The 23,785-nt window shown below is 54.4% G+C and overlaps 3 protein-coding genes and 1 long non-coding RNA gene across 62 annotated transcripts in view; 2 read left to right on the top strand and 2 right to left on the bottom strand.

Moving 5' to 3' along the window:
* Window positions 1-3,237: 3,237 nt before the first annotated feature.
* JPH4 (junctophilin 4) lies at window positions 3,238-13,112 on the top strand. 2 transcript variants are annotated; one of them, XM_005560876.5, is made up of 7 exons: window positions 3,238-3,874; window positions 4,041-4,166; window positions 4,410-4,959; window positions 5,562-6,333; window positions 10,090-10,208; window positions 10,549-11,081; window positions 11,973-13,112. In XM_005560876.5, exons 3-7 carry the CDS (start codon window positions 4,581-4,583, stop codon window positions 12,054-12,056), a joined length of 1,887 nt encoding a protein of 628 aa, XP_005560933.1. In that variant the 5' UTR covers window positions 3,238-3,874; window positions 4,041-4,166; window positions 4,410-4,580; the 3' UTR covers window positions 12,057-13,112. The 2 variants fall into 2 exon arrangements, with proteins under 2 accessions (XP_005560933.1, XP_005560934.1); XM_005560877.5 differs by lacking the exon at window positions 4,041-4,166.
* A 498-nt stretch (window positions 13,113-13,610) lies between these two features.
* Window positions 13,611-14,507, bottom strand: LOC141407264 (uncharacterized). The gene is made up of 2 exons (XR_012415620.1): window positions 14,258-14,507; window positions 13,611-13,914 (listed from the first exon to the last, which is right to left on the bottom strand). It is a non-coding gene; the product is annotated as an uncharacterized lncRNA (long non-coding RNA).
* On the top strand, window positions 13,902-22,210 carry AP1G2 (adaptor related protein complex 1 subunit gamma 2). Of its 50 annotated transcripts, none has more exons than XR_012415612.1 (23): window positions 13,902-13,951; window positions 14,365-14,569; window positions 14,994-15,118; window positions 15,261-15,402; window positions 15,522-15,618; window positions 15,790-15,866; window positions 15,980-16,075; window positions 16,494-16,598; window positions 17,038-17,136; window positions 17,311-17,366; window positions 17,535-17,648; window positions 17,838-17,978; window positions 18,056-18,110; window positions 18,192-18,314; window positions 18,414-18,496; window positions 19,099-19,188; window positions 19,277-19,404; window positions 19,626-19,730; window positions 20,052-20,175; window positions 20,256-20,391; window positions 21,360-21,523; window positions 21,742-21,840; window positions 21,928-22,210. XR_012415612.1 is itself a non-coding variant. In XM_073997007.1 (22 exons), the coding sequence occupies exons 2-22, from the start codon at window positions 14,366-14,368 to the stop codon at window positions 22,027-22,029; spliced, it is 2,358 nt and encodes a 785-aa protein (XP_073853108.1). In that variant the 5' UTR covers window positions 13,902-13,951; window position 14,365; the 3' UTR covers window positions 22,030-22,210. The 50 variants fall into 50 exon arrangements, 34 of the variants coding, with proteins under 34 accessions (XP_073853108.1, XP_073853105.1, XP_005560940.1 ...); XR_012415611.1 differs by having other exon boundaries at window positions 19,585-19,730; XR_012415610.1 differs by having other exon boundaries at window positions 14,361-14,569; window positions 19,585-19,730.
* THTPA (thiamine triphosphatase) overlaps window positions 22,197-23,785 on the bottom strand; it is a 47,199-nt gene continuing 45,610 nt past the window's right edge. For all 9 annotated transcript variants that reach the window (XM_065548661.2, XM_045396217.3, XM_045396223.3 and 6 more), the window contains one exon: window positions 22,197-23,079. In XM_065548661.2, the coding sequence (XP_065404733.1) occupies window positions 22,934-23,079 (146 nt within the window). In that variant the 3' untranslated portion in view covers window positions 22,197-22,933. The remainder of the gene's footprint in view (window positions 23,080-23,785) is intronic.

Here is a 23,785-nt window from a genome sequence, read left to right as displayed (position 1 = left end):
ATATACTAAACTGTTATACAGTGAGACTATAGGTGGTTTTAATTTTTATTCTTGATATTGTGCTGTATTTTCCTGTTCTACAATGAGCATGTTTTACTTTTATAAACAAGACCCCCAAAATTGCATTTGTTAAAGCATACTAACTTGGGAGTCTGATATATATCAAGCTCCAAGGGCTGCCATATATTAGCTGGGCAACATGAAGCAAATTAAGGAACTGCTGGGTCCCCGAGTTCTCACCTATAAAACTGGCATAATGCCAATCTAATTTTCAAGCCATTATTTACTGGGCATTTACTATGTGCTGGACACTATGCCAGGTGGTTTTCCCTCCTTTTATTTATTTATTTTTTTTATTTTTATTTTTTTTTTGAGACGGAGTCTCGCTCTGTCACCCAGGCTGGAGTGCAGTGGTGCGATCTCAGTTCACTGCAAGCTCCGCCTCCCAGGTTCACTGGAGTAGCTCGGACTACAGGCACTGGCTACCGCGCCCAGCTAATTTTTTGTATTTTCAGTAGAGACAGGGTTTCACTGTGGTCTCGATCTCCTGACCTCGTGATCCACCCGCCTCAGCTTCCCAAAGTGCTGGGATTACAGGCGTGAGCCACGGCGCCCGGCCTTTCCCTCCTTATATTTTTATACATATTATGCATACTTACACTTCATACATGATCATTTCGATCCTCAAAATAAGGCATGGAGTAGATTGTGATATTCCTATTTTAGAGATAAACTAACTGCAGCTCAGAAAAGTTAGGTAATATGCTCAGATTCACCCAACTAGTAGGTGGCAGATAGAGTTAGGATTCAGACATAGGTCTGACCATCTTTGGAAACCTAGCTCCAGGCCTCCAGCCTGGACCGCTCACAGGGACAGTTTTGCTGTGAGGATGGAATGAGGTCATACAGATGGCATGCCAAGCACAGTACCTGGCTCCAAGCACAGAGCCGCTCCGTTGAACGTTACTTCCCTTTTCTCTGACACCTGAATGTTGGTAAATTGTGGCAAAACAAACCAGTGCACTCTCTGGAGAAAAAAAAAAGTGCCCCTGCTCTGAAAGAGGGAGTTGTAGAGCCTGTAGGGAAAGAACAGAAAGGGGCTGGAAGGCTAACTCACTCAGGTAGACATGGGGGCTGCGCTGGGACTGTGCATCCCACATGTTCTGGGGCACTTCTGTCAGAGATTTCTTCAGGACTTTATTGGACCCTACACTTAATTTGCAGCTCAGAAGACAGTATAGCGTCCAACAAGGCATCACATTCCAACTTCCACTTACCCCTGTCACCTCTTCTCCCTAAGAAACAAGGCGTGGGTGTTCCAGGACCATACATTGGTTTTTCTTTTCTTGTTTTCCCTTTCTCTTGGAGAAAAGGGGAATTTTAGGGGTGGAGTGGGACAAGGCACTGTGTGGAGAAGGAAAGGCTGACACTGTAGGCTGAATATCTAGGGGTGAGCAACATAGCTTGGCCTGCCCCAGAACTCCCTTCTGGATTCATCTTAAATGCCTCTTTCTCTAGGGCACCAGCCTCAGGTGAATTCCATCTCTATTCCCTATTCCTACCCCACAAACTTGTGGTACTAACCACACTAGAATTTCTTGTTGGTTGTCTGTCTTCACTACTAGATAGTAAACTTCATGAGGGCAGGCCCCACAGTGTTCACCACTGTGTCTCTAGCACTTGGCTATGTGGGTGGTACTCAGTAAACTATGTAGATACTTGATAAATAGAGGAATGAGTGAATGAATAAATGAATAAACTCTCCATCAACAATCATGCCCCAAGTGGACCCACAGCTGACCTGTTGTATGCTAAGCACTTAGAAGACGTGGTTCCTTTCCTGGAGGCTTAAAATTTACATTTCTCCAACCTCATAAATTGTGGAAAGACATGATGCAAGGGAAATCCCTATTTATTCCAAACCTCATGCTGTTTATTTTACCAAAGTACTCAAAATGGAGGCCCTGAGTCTAAGGGAGGGTCCCCAAGTTCATGGAATCCTGGCAGGAATTACCAGGCTTAAATGGTCTGAAGTCTAGTGTTCTACTCCTAGCTCTGCCAGTTCTGTTGTATGACCTCTGGTGAATGACTTCCCCTCTGGGCCTTAGTTCTCTTCTCTGTAAAATGGGGATGCAGTGGAGGAGGAGTGGTGGACCAAGCTGTGTATGAAAATAGGGGCAATTGAGTGCATTTGACTATGTACTGTTGCATGTAATTGGACACAGTATCCTCCTTCCTAAAGGCTTAGAGGCAGGGAAAGAACTAGATGCAGAGTCTAAGTAAACTAAGGGGAGAGGGAAGACAGTGTGTGCCTACTTCTGTCTGTAAATGGCAAGGTCAGGATGTGCTAGCCCTCTGGTGAGAGGACAGGACAGAGGGGTGGTGGGCTGGAGGCGGCCTTGCCACAATAAGGGACCTCCCAAACATGTCTATGTGTCTTTGCCTCAAGGTTTGCAAAAGAAAAGATTCTAAAGCCCTGGGATCTTCATGCCATCACCAAGCGTGATGCCCTCCTCCCCATTCAAAAGCAATAAACCCTCTTCCCCTTCAGAGAGACAACCCAGGGAGAAATTGGTGGTGGGGATGGAGGATGGGGAGGCCTGGAGAAGCATCGATGGGGCCCGCGTTCCTAGCAAGGTCCCATTTCAGCCTTCTTCAGAAAGTGCAAGAGCGTGAGCCTCCTGGTCCCCCTCCAGTGGTTTCTTCCGGAAGATAGTGGACTCAGTGGACACCTGCATCCATGCCCCAAAGCTTTCTGGCTTCAGTCCAAGCAGCTGGCAGGTTCATCTTTCTCCCTAGGGCCCCACAAACACCACTTCCGGCCCTCCTGCCTCTATTTGGGCTCTTCCTGCCTGGATCTCTATACCCACGCCTGCCCTTCCCTCTGCAGAGCTTTCTCCCTCCCTTCACGAGCCTTATTTCTCTCTCTCAGTCTCCATATCTATTTCTTTCCCCCTTCTTCCCTCCTCCCCTGCTTCTCTCCTCCTTGTCATCCCTCTCCAGCCCCCGAATGGGTCTCCCCGCCTTCCTCCCTCTCAGGCTGCATCTCCCCCCTCCTTAGTGCTCACCCCTGCACCTCTTTCTTTGTATTCTTCTCACCCTCTCTCAGCCTCGCCAGCATCTCTCCTCCCCCGCCCGGCTTCGGCCTCCCCCTGCCTCCCCATCTTCAACTCAGTCTCCTCCCCCTCGCTCCTCTTCCCTCCCCTCCGCCTCGCCCCACTCCTAGCCCGCATGCCAGGATTTCTCTCCTCCCTGGGGGTCTCAGTGCATCTCCTTCTCCTCTCTGCCTGCCTCCTCCCTCACCGAAGGGTTAGCGGACACCCATCCTTTTCTGCTTGGGGACCCCACCACCACCCGCATCACTGCCTCTATCTCTTCTTCACCATATCCTCCTCTACCCACCCTCTTCTCTTTTCTTTTCTCCCTGCCCCTTTAAATCTGCCTGGCCCAGCCTCCCCCGTGATGCTGGGATGGAGCAAACATTGATTTGTGCTGGGATGGAATCGGAATTTTGATTTATTTTTCCTCTCCCAACCATAAGAAGAAAAAAATAATAAAAACACCCCCTCTTGATAGCCCCCTCCCCCTTTGCATCCAGCTCCCAGCTCTTCTTCCCTATCTCCATCCAAGGCAGATTTTTTCCCCTACACTATTCTCATCTTCCCCCACCCCTGCCACTACCTCGCCCCCCCCACCCAGCCTGCTCCTCCAGCGGGGAGAGAGGGGACTCTCCGGACTCCCCCACCTTTCCTCTCTGGGTTGGAGCAGTCTCTCCGGAAGGGGAGGGGGCTTGGCTTGTCCGGGCGAGGTGGGAGTGGAGGTATCCTGCCATGGATGCTGTGCCGGGGAGGCAGCCTGAGCCCCAGCCCACATGGTGAGTAGCCTGCCCCCTCCCTTCTGCCTCTCTGCCCGTCCCCACCCTGGCCTTTCCCCTGCAGAGCCTCCCCTGGGCCCCATCCATTGCCCCCGAAAAACCGTCTGCCCACCTTGGTCCGATCTCCCCGCTACATATTCTACCCCCACCCCCATCCCTTTGCCAGAGACGCCGAAGAACCGGGACAGAGGGGTCCTGACAGCAGCCAGGGAAACGGGTGCCCTACGATTCTGCCCAGCCCCCTCTCAGGACCCCCAAACTGCCATCCACACTCGACACTTCGGGGTTCTAGGTTGGAGAATTGGGACTCCTGCTTGGGGTTGGGGCCCCAAGTCCTGGGAGGGGCCCGCTCCACAAAAACAGAAATGGGGGAAGCCCACATGCCCCCCAAGCTTGGGAGCTGCTGGAAAATGCTGCCGAAGGAGGGGGGTGGATTGGGGGGCGGTGCTGATGCCCCGAGCCACCGGGCCAGGGAGCGGCGGGCAAAGAGGAGGGGCCTCTCTCGCCACTTGCCCCCCTCCCTCTTTCTCCGCAGCCACTCAGGATGAGGGTCCGGCCCTGCCTGCCCTCGCTGGGGCCCCCCCGCCCGGCCCCGGTCTAACTGCCCCCGCCCCCAGACCTCGCCCGGCTCCAAGGCCCCCAGCCGGCTCTCCAGCCCCAGGATGCGCTGAGCCGCCGGGGGGCTGAGGCCGCGCCAACTACATGCATGTCCCCCGGGGGCAAGTTCGACTTTGACGACGGGGGCTGCTACGTGGGGGGCTGGGAGGCGGGGCGGGCACATGGCTACGGCGTGTGCACGGGCCCCGGCGCCCAGGGCGAGTACAGCGGCTGCTGGGCACACGGCTTCGAGTCACTGGGCGTCTTCACGGGGCCCGGTGGACACAGCTACCAGGGCCACTGGCAGCAAGGCAAGCGCGAAGGGCTGGGCGTGGAGCGCAAGAGCCGCTGGACGTACCGCGGCGAGTGGCTGGGCGGGCTGAAGGGGCGCAGCGGCGTGTGGGAAAGCGTGTCCGGCCTGCGCTACGCCGGGCTCTGGAAGGACGGTTTCCAGGACGGCTACGGCACCGAGACCTACTCCGACGGAGGTGCGGGACCCGGCCCACTAGTGTCTGTCTGCTCGTCCGCGTGCGCCTTCCCTAGCCTTGCGCCTTCGCCCTCCATTTGCGCACCTGCGCCCATCCATCTGTCCCCCGCCCCACATCGATGTGACCTCCAGCCCCAATTTCTGCTTTCTCCCACGATGATTATGCTTTCCTTAATTGTCTGTCTCCTGCTCGCTTCTCCCTCACCCCTTCCCTGTCTGCCTGTCCTCACACCTCCCTCTCTACCTGCCTGTCCCCAACACCTCTGCTCTCTGCGTGCCACTCAGAGTCCTGTTTGCCTATCTAAACGCCCCCACCGGCCTGTCCTTCGCACGCCTGCCGGGCCCTCCCCGTTTCCCCTGTCTACCCGCACTGCCAAAATCTACGTAGGGCTCCTGCTACCTGCCCGTCTTCATTCTGCTCTTCCACACTTTCCCGCCCAGCCTGGCCTGTCCCCGGCTCCCAGTGCCCTTCCCCGACCTCCACACTAACCGCCTCCACCTCTCCCGCCTGACGCTTGGGCTTCCAGGGGGGCTTGGGACTTGGGGCGCAAGGAGCCCAGCGGCACGGCCTGACTCTTTCTCCCACCCCTCCACCGCCCGCAGGCACCTACCAGGGCCAGTGGCAGGCCGGGAAGCGCCACGGCTACGGGGTGCGCCAGAGTGTGCCCTACCATCAGGCGGCGCTGCTGCGCTCACCCCGCCGCACCTCCCTGGATTCCGGCCACAGCGACCCCCCGACGCCACCCCCACCCCTGCCCCTGCCGGGCGACGAGGGAGGCAGCCCCGCCTCGGGCTCCCGGGGCGGCTTCGTGCTGGCCGGGCCCGGGGACGCCGACGGCGCGTCCTCCCGAAAGCGCACTCCGGCGACCGGCGGATTCTTTCGTCGCTCGCTGCTGCTCAGCGGCCTCCGAGCGGGCGGACGTCGCAGCTCCCTGGGCAGCAAGCGAGGCTCCCTGCGCAGCGAGGTGAGCAGCGAGGTGGGCAGCACCGGACCGCCCGGCTCGGAGGCCAGCGGGCCCCCGGCCGCAGCACCGCCCGCCCTCATCGAGGGCTCGGCCACAGAAGTGTACGCGGGCGAGTGGCGCGCAGACCGGCGCAGCGGCTTCGGCGTGAGCCAGCGCTCCAACGGGCTGCGCTACGAGGGCGAGTGGCTGGGCAACCGGCGGCACGGCTACGGACGCACCACCCGCCCCGACGGCTCCCGCGAGGAGGGCAAGTACAAGCGCAACCGGCTGGTGCACGGAGGGCGCGTCCGCAGCCTCCTGCCTCTGGCCCTTCGGCGGGGCAAAGTTAAGGAGAAGGTGGACAGGGCTGTCGAGGGCGCCCGTCGAGCCGTGAGCGCTGCCCGTCAGCGCCAGGAGGTCGCCGCTGCCAGGTGGGCGTCCAGTTCAGAGGGCAAAGCTGGACTAAGAGGAGGGGGTGCGCTGGGGACCGGGAAGGGGGGTGTGCCTAAGGGAGGACCAAGGCCTAAGGCCTAGGGCTTGGTGGGGAATAGCAAGCCTAAGGCCAGGCAGTTGTAGCCCTGGGCATTCTCAGTGTTTATATCCGAGGCTACAGGTGGATGTGGGTGTAACTGTGGGTAGCTGGGTATTTGAGGGAGGTGGTGTAAGACTGTAAATGTGTCTCGGTGTCTTTTGTGTGGAGACGTGTCTATGGAATCCATTGTTGTGTGTGGGAGTAGCAAGGAACCTGTTTTGTGCAGGCCCAGAAATCTCTTGGAACTCAAAACATGTCCCTAGTCTTCCTCCTCTTGCAGCTGATCCAGTCTTCAGGCCTCAGGCTGGGAGCATCAGCCCTGGGTGGAAGAGGGACTGTCCCTTCCTAACCACATCCCAGCCTGACACCATTTCAGCCTTGGGCCTTTGGGAATTTGTACTGCTGACTTATCCATCTGAAAACATAGTCTCTCCCAGTTTTGCCCCCTCTGCCTTCTTTTACCCAACTGATAGGAGGTTTGAAGGGAAGAGGCTTCCCTGTAAATCAAACTTTTATGTAAATCAAATTACATTTCCTTGCATCAGGAACCTTGCTATCTAAAGCAGTGCTGTCTAGCAGGAATATAAGCCAAATAGGTAGTTTTAAATCTCCTAGTAACCACATTAAAAAATAAAAAGAAGTCAGACATTGTGGCACACACCTGTAGACCCAGCTACTTGAGAGGCAAGAGGATCACTTGAGCCCATCAAGACCAGCCTGGGCAACATAGCAAGATCCTGTCTCTAAAAAATAAAAAAACATACAAACAAAGGAATAGAAAATAAAAAGAAGCAGGTGAGATGAATTTTAATAATATTTTTATTTAAACCAATATATCCAAATATTATCATTTCAACTGGTAACCAGTGTAAAATTATTAAGATATTTTACAAATTCTTTTTGAACTAAGTCTTTGAAATCTGCAACTCCCTGGGCAGCAAGCAAGGCTCCCTGCGCAGCGAGGTGAGCAGCAAGGTGTGCAGCATGGGACTGCCCCTTAAATTTTACATTTAAATCACATCATTTCCATTCAGACTAGACACATGTCAAATGCTTAATAGCCACAAATGGTTAGTAATTACTGAATTAGATAGCAGAGATCTGAAAGAAGGCCAGGCACGGTGGCTCACGCCTGTAATCCCAGTGCTTTGGGAGGCCAAGGCAGGTGGATCATCTGAGGTCAGGAGTTTGAGACCAGCCTGGCCAACATGGTGAAACCCTGTCTCTACTAAAAATACAAAAATTAGCTCAGTGTGGTAGCAGGTGCCTGTAATCCCAGCTACTCGGGAGGCTGAGGCAGGAGAATCACTTGAACCTGGGAGGCGGAGGTTGCAGTGAGCCGAGATCACGCCACTGCACTCCAGCCTGGGTGACAAGAGCGAAAGCCAGTCTAAAAAAAAAAAAAAATCTAAAAGAAGCCAAAAATCCACTTGTAATGAGATTCATAGACCCCTTATTTATACAACTCACATATTTGAATATTCACATATTGGATTTTCTTTTAAAGGGGTGGGGGATTTCATTTAAATTTGAGACTTCTTTAGAGATCAGAGATCAGGATATGTCCAGATATGCTTAAATGAGTTTGTATAATGGGTGACACAGTGAGTGAGTGTGTGTGTATGTGTGTGTGTGAGAGAGAGAGAGAGAGAGAAAGAAAGAATATAAACATGCCAAATGCAGAGTAGACGTTTGAGTCAGAGAATGTGCATCTATAGATCTGTCTGGGAGTCTGGATGTTAGAGCCCAGGGCCTTAAGCCAGGGAAGGGGGAGGGCAGAGCACCAGGGAACATTTTAGGCTAGATAGGGTGGAGACATGTGCAGGAAAAACTGATCTCAGTAACTAGAGGATCAGGCAGTGGGAGGAGGTTGGTTGGTCTCCCCAGCAACAGGCCTGGCAATCCTGATTGGCTGCCAGCTGCCATGGAAACAGCAGAGCCTCAGCAGCAGGTGCCTCTGCCAGGTAGCCTGACCCTGGCATGAGTCTGAGGCCTGAGCACAGACTAAGTCTACTGAATAGGACTTGATCATCCATACTCTTCATATACAAAAACAGGCCTCATCAGTGCACCAGTTTCAGGCCACCAAAATAACTCAATACAACCCAAGACCATGATCCTCATGCTCATGGCTCAACAGGTGCCCTTGACAGCCCTGTCCACCTTCTCCTTGACTTTGCCCTACTGAAAGGCCAGAGGCAGGAGACTGCACATGTGCCTGCTGTGCACCCTGAGACCAGCTCAGTTTCAGGACAGGGCTAGTCATATAGAGTCAGAAAGTCTCTAAGACAGAAGAACCACGTTATCTGAGATCCCTCCCAACAGGCTCTAAAGATCTTTGACCCACCAGGTTTAAGGAGAAGGGACTAATCATAGCTCCCAAAGAACATAAATAAGAGGCTATGGACTAAGAATGTGCACAGTAGATATCACCATCCTCTTCCCCACCCCCATACCAGACTGCCTTCCTAAGCCAGAGAGAACAGGCCTGTGACCAGAGGAAGTCATGGGGTGTGATCCATTCAAGCCCACGGCAAGCTCATCTGACTGACTCTTTCTCAGCTCCTTTGTGTCCTACCCTCGGAATTACAGAACTCATTTAAGGACAAGGCATCTATGATTAACAGCAGAGGGTGAAAGGGAAGAGAAAACTGATGAAGCATCTGACATCAGAGGGAGAACTGAGAAACAACAGTGGGGAAAGACTGATCAGACTCCCAGACTGCCTGCACCTAAGGAGCAGGGAAAGTGGGAGGGGGTGTGGAAGGGAGACTAAGGGTTTAGCCAGAAGTGTAGTCGCAATGGTGAGAAAGCATGCATATTAGTAGGGAGAGGGGACAGGATCATTACTGAAAGGCGAGACCCACTCTTACTCCAGTTCCAGAGCTCAGAAAAGCATGAGCGGGGGCAGTGGGGTGGTAGCAGTGACGGGGTGAAGAACAATGTGATAACAGAAGAGGCCGAAGGAACGCAAGATAGGAAATTATCATGCTAGGAAATCTGCACTGGTAGAGATAGGATTAATAATAAGGAAAAGAGATGGTAGAAAGGGAAAGGGAGGTAGAGACTGTTAACATGAGGGAGACAGTGGCTCTGAACAAGGGAACGGGGCAGGGACAAAGCTGCTTGGAAGGGAGGATCAAAGTACAGGACCCTGCGCTGGACCCCACAGAGAGGCCTGTGACTCCAGGGGGTGAGAGGGGTTAGTAACAAGAGGAGGTGCTAACTGCAAAGAAGGTGGTAGGTATAGCTCGTAAGCACCAAGCAGGACTGCAGGGGATGTGCTAAAAGAGTGAGGTCTCAACTGTCACTGGGAGGGAGGCAGGACAGGAATGGAATGACAGAGTTCCAGGAGGTCCTGGCCCTTGCAACTGGAAGAAGTGTTACTACAGGACGTAGCAGTAGAAGGTTGTGAGAGGAGCAGGAGGGTGTGATGATGGCAAATGCAGCCCAGGTCAGGGGGAGGAAACCGAATGGGAGCTGCCCTGGCCTGCCAGGAAGGGAAGCAGCTGGCAGAGTGTGGGGAAGGGTGAAGACTCCAGAAGAGAGGAGGATATGATATAGAGGGGATGGGGCTAGGGGGCTGGAGCATCTGAGCAGGGGCTAATTTGAAGTGGGGGAAGGTCTGCTAAGTCCCTGTCTCTGGATCCAACAGGGCAGCAGACGCCCTCCTAAAGGCAGTGGCAGCCAGCAGTGTCGCTGAGAAGGCTGTGGAGGCAGCTCGAATGGCCAAACTGATAGCCCAGGACCTGCAGCCCATGCTAGAGGCCCCAGGTGAGGCATGGGAGCTGGGGGGAGGGGAGTGAGGCCCCTAGGAAGCTAGAGAGACTCAGGTGTGGGGAAACAGATGAGAAGCCCTGCAAGGGAACCGGGGATGGGAAAAAACAAGGAATGAGGGTGCAAGGAACACAGGGTGGGGGCCAGACCTGGTAGTCTGGGGAGTGGGACTTGGGAATGTATGCAATAGGTTAATGGGGGGTTTGGAGTCTGGCAGTGACAGGCTATGAGCCTGGGAATTCCAAAGTCCTGGGAAGTGCCCAGTCAGGAATAAAGCTGCAGCCACTCCAGCCCAAGGCCAGTTAGGCCCCTCTGATTCTCAGCTATCCCTACCCAGGCCGCAGACCCAGGCAGGACTCAGAAGGTTCCGACACGGAGCCCCTGGATGAGGACAGCCCTGGGGTGTATGAGAACGGACTGACTCCCTCAGAGGGATCCCCTGAACTGCCCAGCAGTCCTGCCTCCTCCCGCCAACCCTGGCGACCCCCTGCCTGCCGGAGCCCACTGCCTCCTGGAGGGGACCAGGGTCCCTTCTCCAGCCCCAAAGCTTGGCCTGAGGAGTGGGGGGGGCCAGGCGCACAGGCAGAGGAACTAGCTGGCTATGAGGCTGAGGATGAGGCTGGGATGCAAGGGCCAGGGCCCAGAGATGGTTCCCCACTCCTTGGAGGCTGCAGCGACAGTTCAGGAAGTCTTCGAGAGGAGGAGGGGGAGGATGAAGAGCCCCTGCCCCTGCTGAGGGCCCCAGCAGGCACGGAGCCTGAGCCCATCGCTATGCTGGTCCTGAGGGGCTCGTCCTCGAGGGGTCCTGATGCTGGGTGCCTGACAGAAGAACTCGGGGAGCCTGCTGCAACCGAGAGGCCTGCCCAGCCGGTGAGATCCTCTGTCCCTGCTGTGTGTCCTCTTCTCCCAAAGCCTTGCCTCCCACCCTTTCCAGACCTGTCTGATCGCCAGGGGGCTTTTTATCTCCACTCGGCTTCCTCTGCCTGGCCAGTCTTGGACCACATCCCACCTCAAAAAAATAGAGGGTGCTCGAGCTGGAAGGAACCTTACACGCCTACAAGCCTACTCCCTCATTTGACAGATGGGGGAACTGAGGCCCAGAGCACTTAGAGTAACTTGCCCAGGGTTATAAACTAATAATCAATGGGAGAGCCAGAATATTTTTCCCCCGTTCTCCTTCCATATCATTTCCAGCTCTGAGTTTCCTACTCCACCCCCACCCCCACCTCCGCACTTTCTCTCTTTGGTGCCCAGAAATAAAAAAGGAAAAGATTGTTCCCTCCCTACCCTGACTCTCCCTCCCTCTCCTGGGAAGAAGTTGAAATAGGGAAGAAGGCAGAAAACCGGGAGAGGTGGAGTGTCCCTAGAACCCTCTACTCTGATTGGACTCTAGGCCTTCTGTTTCCTAGCAACCACATCCTCACCCCTTCATCCCTCTGCGTTGCTGCAGTACTGGCTGCTGCTGCCAATGTCTGCTACTAAGGCCAGGCACCTCCTGCCTGGGACACATGATATGCTGATGGGAGGGGACTAGAGGGAGGAGGTGGAAGGGCTGTCCCTGTATTGAAGGTGCCAGAGGAAAGGTGGGGCCCTGCCTGGGAGAAGACAGGGTTTTGCAATCCAAAACAAATGTTGGCGATCCCCCTGCTCCAGGCTCTGCAGGGAGGTACCTGAGACCCTTCAGCTCTGCCACCTCAGCCAGGGCAGGAAGGTGGGCACTGTCCTTGGGGACTGAGTCTGCTTCCCCCTCTGTCTCTCTAGGGAGCTGCCAACCCCCTGGTGGTGGGAGCCGTGGCCCTCCTGGACCTCAGCCTGGCGTTCCTGTTCTCTCAGCTCCTCACCTGAGGCTACTTCCTGGCCTGGTTCTGGCTTTGGTTGCGTGCCTCTTCACCCCTTTGACCTGCCTTTTTTCTCTTCTCCTCTTCCTGGCTGTTTTTCCTATCTTTCTTTATCTTCTTCCTTTCTTTTCTGTGCTCCTTTGTTTTTTTTCTCTCGCTTTCTCTTTCCCTCTCTTCTTTCAGATTATCTCATTTCTTCTGGATCTGTCTCTGTGTTCCTCACTCCCTTCCCCATTCCAACCCCTTCTTTCTCTAGATTGTTTACATATGAAGGGCTTTTCTCTCTCAGAGTTGCTGTCTTCTCTGAGACACACAAATCTAAGTCAGACCATTGCCCCACGCCCTCCCACCTTTTCTTTAGACCTCAACTTCGATGCGGGTGGGGGTTTGGTGTCCTAAGGAGACTCCTGGAAGCTGAATGGAAAGGAGGAGGAAGAAAATGAAGAAGGAGTGATTGAATGCCGGGCAAGGGACTGGCTGCGCTGCTGTGGCTCCCTAGCCTGAGGGGCCTGCTGTCCCTCTGAGGCCTAGTGAAAAAGCTGCAGGAGGTGCATCCTCCACCTCTAATCTTGGAGGCTATTAGCTCACCTCCAAGCACTGAGCTGGGTTCCTGCCCAATTCCATCCTTCCCTGAGGGAGAGAAGGGAAGTGAAAAGTAGAATAACTCCCTACCATTTCCCTCTTTTTCTCCTCATCGGCCAGCCCCTCCTCCAGCCCCCTCTGGTGGCATGCCATGCCAAGAGCAACGTGTAAAGGAACAGAGAATATCCAATGCAGTCAAGTCCACCCCGCCCAGACTTTGCCACTGCCTTCTCCCACCCTTCTGTCTCCCCCACAATAGTTTATTTGGTTGGTCTGGACTCACTTGTGGCCTTTGATTAAATTCCTAAGGGGCCTGAAGAAGACATTTCTACTGCAGAGGGTTAGAGGCACTTGAGCAAGGCCCCCACACCCCAACTCTGGGAGTTGTGGTCGGGGGAGGCACTTCTTGGGGATAGGACCAGACAAGATAACAGGAGCTCACAAGGAAGCAGAAGCTGTGACAAGTTTAGTAGTCTCAAAATGGGTTATGTCCCTTCCCCCTTCACATCAGAATCTTGTGAAATGGGAAAACAACAGAAGGAGGGGATCAAAGAAAGCTGATCTCACATGCTTCCCAGGCAGGGCAGAGGTGGGAGTCAAACCTGGGTGACAGGTGGGTGGAGAGCCCTGTTTGAGGTTGTGGTTGATCCCTCTCTGGTATTAGCTTTTCCCCTGGGAGCAGGAAGCCCTAGGAAGAGGGGACTGTAGGGTCCCCAGGGGATCTTTCCTCCCTCCCCTGCATGAGGCAGAGGCAAGCTGCCTGCCAACCCCCTCCCTCAAGGAATGGCCTTGCCCGGGAATGCCCACCACACATACCCTCTTTTTTTCTAGTCAAACTCTGTTTATTCCTTGGCTTGCCTCCCTCCTTCCTCCCCTCTCAACCTTTACTTCTGATTTCTATTTCATGGAATTTGGGATTGAAGTTAAACTACAACAGTGCCGCCAACACCAAGTCTTGCAGGAAAAAAATACAAAGAAATTTAACAAAAAAAAAAATATATTAATAAAAAAGTTCAAAAAAGGGGGGGGATTGTCATCTCCTTTGGGGTGCGATGGCTTCAAATCCAAACTGAGGCTCTCCGGGTGGTGACGATGTGCGAGGAGGCCTCTTGAAGAACTCCAGGCCTATCATGCTGTCTGTCCGCTAAAGCCTGAGGCTCGAGGTCAGAGGATCCAGGAAGGCTCTGCAGTCGGCCCAGGAGGGCGGGGTCCCGTGGTGGAGGCGGGGAGAGGGAAGGACCGCACGGATCACCAACCCCTGCTCGGCCCCGTACCAGGAAGCGCTGGGGGGCAGAGGAGCGGAGTTGAGGCAGAAGCCAGGTGAGGCTGGAGTCGTGGGGGTAGGCAGGCTGTCGCTGCCGCTGCCTGAGATGGAAATCGGGGGAGGAAGCTCGCGGAAGAAACAGCGGAGGGTCGTGGAAAGAAAGCAATGGCTAAGCTAGGGATGGGGTACCAGGTAGGGGGAGGAAACGGGAGAAATAGGTGGGGCTCCAGCGCATGCTCAATAGGAAGGGGCGCCGGTAGGGTGTCGACGCATGCGTAGTGGGCTTCTCGGGCGATGGGGTGGTCGCGGAATTTGGAGACCTACTTCGGGAAAGGTAAAATGCGGGAGCAATTTTAGGGTACCTGTGGGACCTGGGCTCTTAGGGTCCTGACACAGGACGCGCCTGGGCCGAAAACCCAGGCACGCCCGGCCAGAGAGTGTTTCTTCACTCCCGGACTCTGCCAGTCAGAATGGTGGCGCCTTCGCTGAAGCTTCAGGACCTCATCGAAGAGATTCGCGGGGCCAAGACTCAGGCCCAGGAGCGGGAGGTGATCCAAAAGGAGTGCGCCCACATCCGGGCCTCCTTCCGCGATGGGGACCCAGTGCACAGGCACCGGCAGCTGGCCAAACTGCTCTACGTCCACATGTTGGGCTACCCCGCCCACTTTGGACAGGTACTGGCCAGGAATACCTCCCTCCTGAGCTTGATGAAGGCTAGTGGGGCAGAGTCACGGACTCTCTCACCTGTTTATGCCCTGGTTTTTAAAATTCTACAATTTCAGAGTCATCACAGGCTGCACTGCAAACCTCTTTCCCCATTGCTACCCCTACTGGTCATCAGCTGGCCTGAACCCTTCATTCTCTGGCCAGCCTCGTTTAGGGCAGGCACCTCCTCCTTTCCTCTCCCATCCTCCTCAACTCCTAGTTCCTCCTACCCACTAACGCCTGAATTTCCTAAGCTTCTCCTCTTGTTGAAGGGAGAGTGATGAGATAGGATGCCCCACAGGTTAATCTGGTTTTAAAGAGGAAGATGGAACAGGGATGTGAGTGTCTATGGTTTCACCCCTGCCTCTTCCTGGTTTGCCCCCTTGACTATAGATGGAGTGCCTGAAACTGATCGCCTCCTCCAGATTCACAGACAAGAGGGTGGGCTACCTGGGGGCCATGCTTCTATTGGATGAGAGGCACGATGCCCACCTGCTCATTACCAACAGCATCAAGAAGTGAGAGGGTTCTGGCAATCACTTGGAATCAGGGAGATGGGAGAGTAGGGACCTTGGAAATCCCAGGGGACTGCCTGTTGTGGGTATTGAAAAGGACTGATTTTCTCAGAGGTTTGACTGACCGTCCTCCCAAACCCTGCAGTGACCTGAGCCAGGGGATTCAGCCAGTACAAGGCCTGGCCTTGTGCACTTTGAGCACCATGGGCTCTGCTGAGATGTGCCGAGACCTGGCCCCAGAGGTGGAGAAACTGCTCCTGCAGCCCAGTCCCTACGTGCGCAAGAAGGTGAGATGGTGGGACTCCTGGCACTTGCTCCTGCAGATACTGCCTGCTGTGTGCCATATAGTAGTAGATGCAGGGGTCAATCCCCTCTGACCCCTGTCTGAGGCCCCGGACCTCTGCAGGCTATTCTGACTGCAGTGCACATGATCCGGAAGGTCCCTGAACTCTCCAGCGTCTTCCTCCCACCCTGTGTCCACCTGCTTCACGAGCGTCACCATGGTAAGGCTGTGGGGCTCCCCATCCTTTGCTTCAGCTCTGTGGACAGAAGAATTGAAAATTGGATGGGAACACCAGCTCATAGGAGAAGGGTAGCGGACACACACAGGCACACACACAATAGACTCTCTTGCCCCTGGCCCCCACCATTCACTTCCCCGACCCTGACCCCAGGCATCCTGCTGGGCACCATCACGCTGATCACGGAGCTCTGCGAACGAAGCCCTGCAGCCCTCAGGCACTTCCGAAAGGTGGGCTGGTGAAGGGGCAGGCCCTGGGCCTGAAGAGAGGGTCAGTGGGGAAGGAATGGGGCTTTAGCTGGAGAGGATTAGAACAAATGCCCAAAGTTGTGCCCTCCCTCCAGGTGGTACCCCAGCTGGTACAGATCCTCCGGACTCTGGTGACAACGGGATACTCCACAGAACACAGCATATCTGGAGTCAGCGACCCCTTCCTGCAGGTGGGGTGACCTTTCACTGCTGTATCCCTGGAACAGAGAGGGCATAGCAGTAAGACCATGACCAGTGGTCTCCTCCAAGAGAACACTGGCCCTCTCAGTGTCCTGGGCAGCAGAATAGCAGGCACAGGATTGCTCAGGTCATCCCAGGACCTGTGAGGGGAGAGAGAATGCCTAAAAGTCAGGAAAATACAGTTTGGTAACAATTTTTTTTTAAGCCTGTCCTAAACTCCCCTGGCCTCAGACACCTCTGTTCCCCTCCCAGGACCAAGGGACCTGTGGAGGTGAGGAGGTGTGGGGAGGATCTAGGGAGCGAGCCAGACCCTCACAGTGCTCTCCTCCATGTTAGAGTTTTCTCCTCAGCTCCATGACTCCTTATCCTATGAACCCCTTCACCTTTCAATTTTCAACCCAACCTCAGGTCCAGATACTTCGTCTGCTTCGGATCCTGGGCCGGAACCACGAGGAGAGCAGTGAGACCATGAATGACTTGCTGGCCCAGGTCGGGGCTGGGAGGAGGGCACTGGTTAGCTGTGTTGCTTGGAGACCCCACCAGCCCTGGGTGCCCTTCACTTGACTCCTCACTGTGCAGTGGCCATATCATTGCCTCTCCGTCTCCTCTAGACAGTGAACTCCATGAAGAAGGGACACAGTCTGTCTTAGTGCTATTGCCCCAGTGCCCAGGCTGGCCCTGGCACATAGTAGAGGCTAAGGGAACTTTGTTGGATGGTTGAAGGCTGGACAGATGACATGTTAGAGTCCTTCAAGAGACCTGAGGATTACCCGGGCTTGTTGGCATGTGCCTGTAGTCCTAGCCACTCAGGAGGCTGAGGCAGGAGGATCACCTAAGCCTGGGAGGTCAAGGCTGCAGTGAGCTGTGGGTGACAGAGTGAGACCCTGTATCAAAAGAAACGGAGACCTGAGGAGGGCCCTGAGCAGATACATCTCCTCTCTCCTCCACTCAGGTGGCCACTAACACAGACACCAGCCGAAATGCCGGGAATGCGGTCCTGTTTGAGACAGTACTCACCATCATGGATATCCGCTCTGCAGCTGGCCTACGGGTATCATCCCTTATGCCTCTCCCACTATGGCCCCGCCCACCACCTCACCCACACAGGTCCTGCGTGCTGGTTTCTTCCTCCTAGCCCCATCGTGTTGCGCCAATGTGTTCTCACTCCTCAATGGCTGAGCAGGTTGCTTCTTTCCTGGCTGACCCCAGCTTCTGCCTCTCATAGGTTCTAGCTGTCAACATTCTTGGCCGCTTCCTACTCAACAGTGACAGGAACATTAGGTAATAGTCCCAACTGTCTACCTAGGCTGTGCCACTGATCCCCTGGCCCTCTGCCCTCCTTCCTCCAGAGCTTCCTGATCCATTTCTCTCTTACCCCTATACTCAAGACAGGATGGGGACTGGGGGCTGATGGCCATGGTGTGATAGAACCTCCCCCATCCTGACCAGGTATGTAGCCCTGACATCATTGCTTCGACTGGTGCAGTCTGATCACAGTGCTGTGCAGCGGCATCGGCCCACTGTGGTGGATTGTCTACAGGAAACTGATGCCTCCCTCAGCCGGTGAGCAGTGATACAGGGGACGGGAGGGCAGGGCAGAGGTTCCCAGTGCCTTGTGGCCAAGACTCGAGCCAGCTTAGAGCAGCTGGAGTAAGAGGACTAAGGGGGACAGGTCCCTGGGGAAGCAGAGGGGCTGAGGCATGGACCAGGATAACCTGGGCTACCTGCATGGAAACCTCTTTCTCCTGCCAGGAGGGCCCTGGAACTAAGCCTGGCTCTGGTAAATAGCTCCAATGTGCGAGCCATGATGCAAGAGCTGCAGGCCTTTCTGGAGTCCTGCCCGCCTGACCTACGGGCTGACTGTGCCTCAGGCATCCTGCTAGCTGCAGAAAGGTGAGGTGCCCAGGAGTCGAAGAGGGTAGAATCTGGGCAGGGTCAGTACCAGGACTGATGAGCCATATATCCCCTAGGTTTGCTCCCACCAAACGCTGGCACATAGACACCATCCTGCATGTGCTGACCACGGTGAGGCAGGGGCCAGTCAGAGAGCTGGGCAGAAGTGGTCAAGATTCACCACACTGAGTTGGCCATGCCCACACCTTCCAGGCAGGTACCCATGTGCGGGATGATGCAGTGGCCAACCTGACCCAGCTGATTGGGGGGGCCCAGGAGCTACATGCCTACTCTGTGCGCCGCCTCTACAATGCCCTGGCAGAAGACATTTCCCAGGTATCATTCCCACCTACCCAGGCCTAGGGCTGCCCAACCACTCCCTTGCCCATCCTGGGCGGCCTCCTCCTTATACTAGATTCCAATTTTTCTCTCAAGATCACAGCTACCTACATAGTGCAGAAGACATCCAAGCACAGAGCCCTGTTTTTAAGAACATCTGGGCTTTTATCCTGACTCTGGTACCTCCTGGCTATGTAACTACAGATGACTAACTTCCCTTATGCTCCACGTACCCTGACTGCCTCTTAGAGCTGCCTTGAGATTAAAGCTCTTGTGTTTATGAGGTTTTATTATTACCTTGAATGCTGAATGAATTAACAGATGCCAGGCAGTATCTACAGCCCCCTCTTCCATGTTAATTAAATAGGGTGGGCAGAAAGCATCCACACCTTCCACAAGGGAGGGACCCTCTCACATTTCCATCCTGTGTGGTTAGGCCATGTAGTTCTGATGCTTGGCCACCAGAGGGCAGTGGGAGCCAGGTAACAAACTTCCCTTTCCCCACCCTTCCAACCCCCCTCCACCATCTCTGTACTGCCTAAAGGGATATTACCATGTCTGGAAGTGGGGAGAGGACCTCAGACACTGGCCCAGCAGTGTTTCTCTCTCTCTCTCTCTCTTTTTTTTTTTTTTAATAGAGATGGGGGTCTCGCTATGTTGCCCAGGCTGGTCTTGAACTCCTGGTCTCAAGCGATCCTCCCGCCTCAGCCTCCCAATGTGCTGGGATTACAGGCGTAAGCCACCATGCCCGGCCAGCCCAGCAGTTTCTTATTCCATGTAGCAACCACTGGTGCAGGTGGCAGCCTGGTGCATTGGGGAATATGGGGACCTCCTGCTGGAGGGGAACTGTGAGGAGATTGAGCCCCTTCAGGTGAGACCTCACTGGGGGTACACTGAGGAGGGACTCGTCAGCGGGGCAGGACTTGCACCAGGGTCACTAACTGTATCCATGTCTGAAGGTGGACGAAGAGGAAGTACTGGCATTGCTGGAAAAGGTGCTGCAGTCCCATATGTCCCTGCCAGCCACTCGAGGATATGCCCTCACAGCCCTCATGAAACTCAGCACTCGCCTCCAAGGGGACAATAAGTAAGAAGGGGTCCCAGCCCCTTGAGAGATGGCCTTTCACTGGACCCACCCATTTCTGAGTTTCTTTCCAGGCATATATACCCAGCCCGCCCTAACCCCAAGCCCTTAGGTTCTTGTTTTTGAGCCAAATCTGGGTATTTCCCTGCTCCATGGGCCTTTCCTTCCTGCCACATCCTGCAGTGGCACACTGCCGTTGCCACTTACATACTACACTGGCCCAGCCGCATCCGCCAGGTGGTGTCCATCTACAAGAGCTGCTTGGACGTAGAGCTGCAACAGCGGGCTGTGGAGTATGACACACTCTTCCGGAAGTACGATCACATGAGGTGTGTCCAGCACTGTGCTGCAGCATGGGACCCAAACCCCTGCCCTCTCCCAAATGCCCTTTTGTAGGTACAAGGGCCTCATCCTCACCTGTGTTCCACATCCACGGTGAGAGCTTCCCACCCACTGTTAATTGAAGCTAAGCTGGCTTCCAACCCTCCTTGCTCATCTGAAAATCAGCAACAACATGTCATTTTAGGAAATCAGAAGGGAACTTCTGAGCCACCATGTGCCCAGGGCTCCATGTTCCTAGTCATCATCCTAGATGCCTCTTGTGAAAGGCCCAAAGACCACAGAGGCACACTTGCATTCCATCCTCTCAGGGCTGCCATCCTGGAAAAAATGCCTCTTGTGGAGCGAGATGGCCCTCAGGCTGATGAGGAAGCAAAGGAAAGCAAAGCAGCAGCCCAACTTTCAGAAGCAGTCCCAGCACCCACAGAGCCCCAGGTGAGGAGGCTGGAAACCCTGGGGTAGGAAGACAGGCTGAGCTTCATACCCAGCCCTGCCCCTTCTGTCCCTTCCGCCAGGCCTCACAGCTCCTGGATCTGCTAGATCTCCTGGATGGGGCTTCTGGGGATGCCCAGCATCCTCCCCCTCTGGACCCCTCCCCTGGAGGTGCCCTGGTATACCTGCTGGACCTTCCCTGTGCACCTCCACCCCCAGGTAAGCCTAAGCAAAAGGAAGATGTCTTAGAGAAGGTAGGTGGAAATGTGCTGCTTCTCCTAAGCCAAGGGCTGAGGCTCATGGACCCTGCTTCTTCCTGTGTGTCCCCCATCCCATCCCCATCTCAGGAGGTAAAAGGATGAAGTCAGTCATGGTCACCTGTCTTCCCTTTGTTCCAGACTTCTTTCTCTGGCCTACAGGGCCCTGCTTCCTTCCCAGCCCTTCTTATACCACTTTCCCACTACCCACTCACTGCCCCCTTCTCAGCTCCTCACACCCTCCCACCCTTGGCATTTCATGTTCTTTTTTACATGGAATGTTCTTTCCCGAGCACATCAGATGACCAGCTCATTCTCACTCCAGGCTTCAGCTAAAATGTCAGATGCCTTCCCCTACCGCTCCTATTTAAGTCAGTTCTCCCCAGTTATTCTAGAATGACTTACTTCCTTCATAGCATCTATTATGGTCTGTAATTATCTTGCTTATTTTATTTTTATTTTTATTTTTTGAGACAGAGTCTCGCTCTGTCACCCAGGCTGGAGTGCAGTGGCGCGATCTCAGCTCACTGCAACCTCCGCCTCCCAGGTTGAAGCTATTCTTGTGTCTTAGCCTCCCAAGCAGCTGAAACTACAGGCACAACCCACCACACTCAGCTAATTTTTTGCATTTTTAGTAGAGACAGGGTTCCACCATGTTGGCCAGGCTGGTCTCAAACTCCTGACCTCAGGGATCCACCCACCTCAGCCTCCCAAAGTGCTGGGATTACAGGCATGAGCCACCATGCCCGGCCCTTTTTTATTGTTTCTCTCCCCCATTAGACAGTAAGCTCCAGCCTCATCTTCATATCTACTTTGTTACTAGCCTCTCGAATAGTGCAGGGCCAGTAGGCGTTCACTCAATTTTTGTTGAATGAACAAACATGTTCTCTCAAACCTGCACACTGAGCTGCCTCTGTCTCCCTACTCCAGCTCCCATCCCAGATCTCAAAGTGTTTGAGCGTGAGGGAGTACAGCTGAATCTGTCTTTCATTCGACCCCCTGAAAACCCTGCTTTGCTGTTAATCACCGCCACTGCCACCAACTCCTCAGAGGGTGATGTCACCGATTTCATCTGCCAGGCTGCTGTGCCCAAGGTTTGTAAAGATCAGGGTTCAGAGGTGGCCTGGGGACTCCAGGAGAAAAGGCCACTAAGTGGAGGTGGTGGGTGGGAGACAGTGTGAGATGCGATTGAGTCATCTGGAGATCAGCACTTGGGGAGTTACAGGAAAAGGGTGTGGAGCCACTGGGTGTAGAGGAGCTGCCTGAGCCCCACCTACTGCCATACTGTGCTCTGTTAAACTCCTGTGCTCAGAGTCTCCAGCTCCAAATGCAGGCCCCCAGTGGGAACACAGTTCCAGCTCGGGGTGGCCTTCCTATCACCCAGCTCTTCAGAATCCTCAATCCTAACAAGGTGAGCTTCAGGAGTCCCCCCAAGACAAGACCCAGGGATAGGAGAAGTCATGGGTGCTAACCCTGGTCCCCGCTCTCCTATTCCTAGGCCCCTGTGCGGCTAAAGCTGCGCCTCACCTACAACCACTTTCACCAGTCAGTGCAGGAGATCTTTGAGGTGAACAACTTGCCTGTGGAATCGTGGCAGTAACTGTCTCCATCACAGCCTGAAATTCTCCTGTGTCCCAAACCCCAGCGGGCCCCAGCCGCTTGAAACCTACACCTGAGGGCTACCAGCAGGTGGCACTCTGGCTTTGCACTGCAAAAACTGGGGACCAGCCCCCTTCTCCCACAAATAAAGCCCAATAAAGCCTGAGAGGGGAGGAAAGCCATATTTGGGTATATTTGAAGTGGAAAATGTGTATGAATAACAGCAAGGGAAAAGCATTCTTACATAAGAGGTATGCATCTTCCCCTGAACCTTGAGAACCTGTCTCAACACAGGGGCGGGGATGGGGCGGCTGCTGGTTCTTTCTAACCCGCTTCAGGTCAGGGAACAAATTTGCCCCAAACTTCTACAGGCGGCACTCTACCCTCTGGGCCAGAGCTGGGCACAGTGGCAAAATCAGATTAGAATTTCTAGAGTTCTAACTGGGATTCCCAACCATTTCCTCAACTTGCTTCTATTTCCCACACCCCAAGGCAGGGAAATCCCTGCTGCCTCCCCTCATCGTCTAACTCAGCTGTAAGGCGGTTTAGGAGCTGCTGGCAGAATCAATGGCATCGACCAAGGGAGGGGGGTGGCAAGGGATTTTCCTGTGCTTAACTACTGATCACGGCTAAGTGGAAATCCTATAAACACGAGCGGAAATCAATGGAGGCTGCTTAGCGGCCAGGGGAGAGGGGCGGCCCACAGATTGCATCTGACGGATGAGGGAAGAAGCAGCAGCCAGGGAGGGCTCAAGGAAGAGTAGCTTAGAGTAGGGGGAAGAAACAGGCAGAGCTAGAGAGAGAGGAGTCACTGTCAGAAGGGACGCTGAGGGGAGAGGCACAGTGGGCCAGGAGTGGACTCCATTAGACCCAGAGTTCCCTTCCCATTCTAGGAAGTGACACCCCTAGCCCAGGCAGTTATCAGGATCTTCAGTCGCCTGTGGCCTCTGCTTGGAGCTGTTCACTTCTAGCAGGCGCTGATAGTCTTGAGGCCGGAAACGCTGTAGGTACACGATCAGCTTGGCTGGTGCTGTCTCCTGTGCAGGCACACCTACAGGTAAAAGGACAACGAGGAGAGAAATGGACAGAGCCACAAGCACTTTGACTCTGCTCCCTGGCCACCTAGCCAGGACCCATGGATGTTTCCAAAGCCACACTGGGGTTCTGAATGTCATCCACCCAGCTTCTATAACACACTAGTCCACTCCTTGCCTGCTTGTGGAACTGGGACCTAAAAGAGCAACTTCAGGCAAGAGTGGGACTAGAAGCCACACTTGAGCCTCTCCTCCAGCAAGGAGAAATGGCGAAGAGGCACCCAGGCACCAAGAATATGAAGGATACCTCAACATCAGCTCATTTCAGTTATTACCCTGTCCCACAATCAAGATTAAAGCCCATCACAGGGCACAGGGGCTGACGTCTGTAATCCCAGCACTTTGGGAGGCCGAGACGGGCAGATCACGAGGTCAGGAGATAGAGACCATCCTGGCTAATGTGATGAAACCCCGTCTCTACTAAAAATACAACAACTTAGCCGGGCGTGTTGGTGAGCACGTGTAGTCCCAGCTACTCGGGAGGCTGAGGCAGGAGAATGGCGTGAACCAGGGAGGAGGAGCTTGCAGTGAACTGAGATCGCACCACTGCACTCCAGCCTGGGGGACAGAGCTAGGCTCTGTCTCAAAGAAAAAAAAAAAAAAGATTAAAGCCCATCTAGACCAGGCCAAAGCTCATAAGCTTAGTAATGAAGCACATGCAGA

Source organism: Macaca fascicularis, chromosome 7 (assembly GCF_037993035.2).
Source record: "Macaca fascicularis isolate 582-1 chromosome 7, T2T-MFA8v1.1".
Classification (NCBI taxonomy): Eukaryota; Metazoa; Chordata; class Mammalia; order Primates; family Cercopithecidae; genus Macaca; species Macaca fascicularis.
This window is presented reverse-complemented; position numbering and strand designations above follow the sequence as displayed.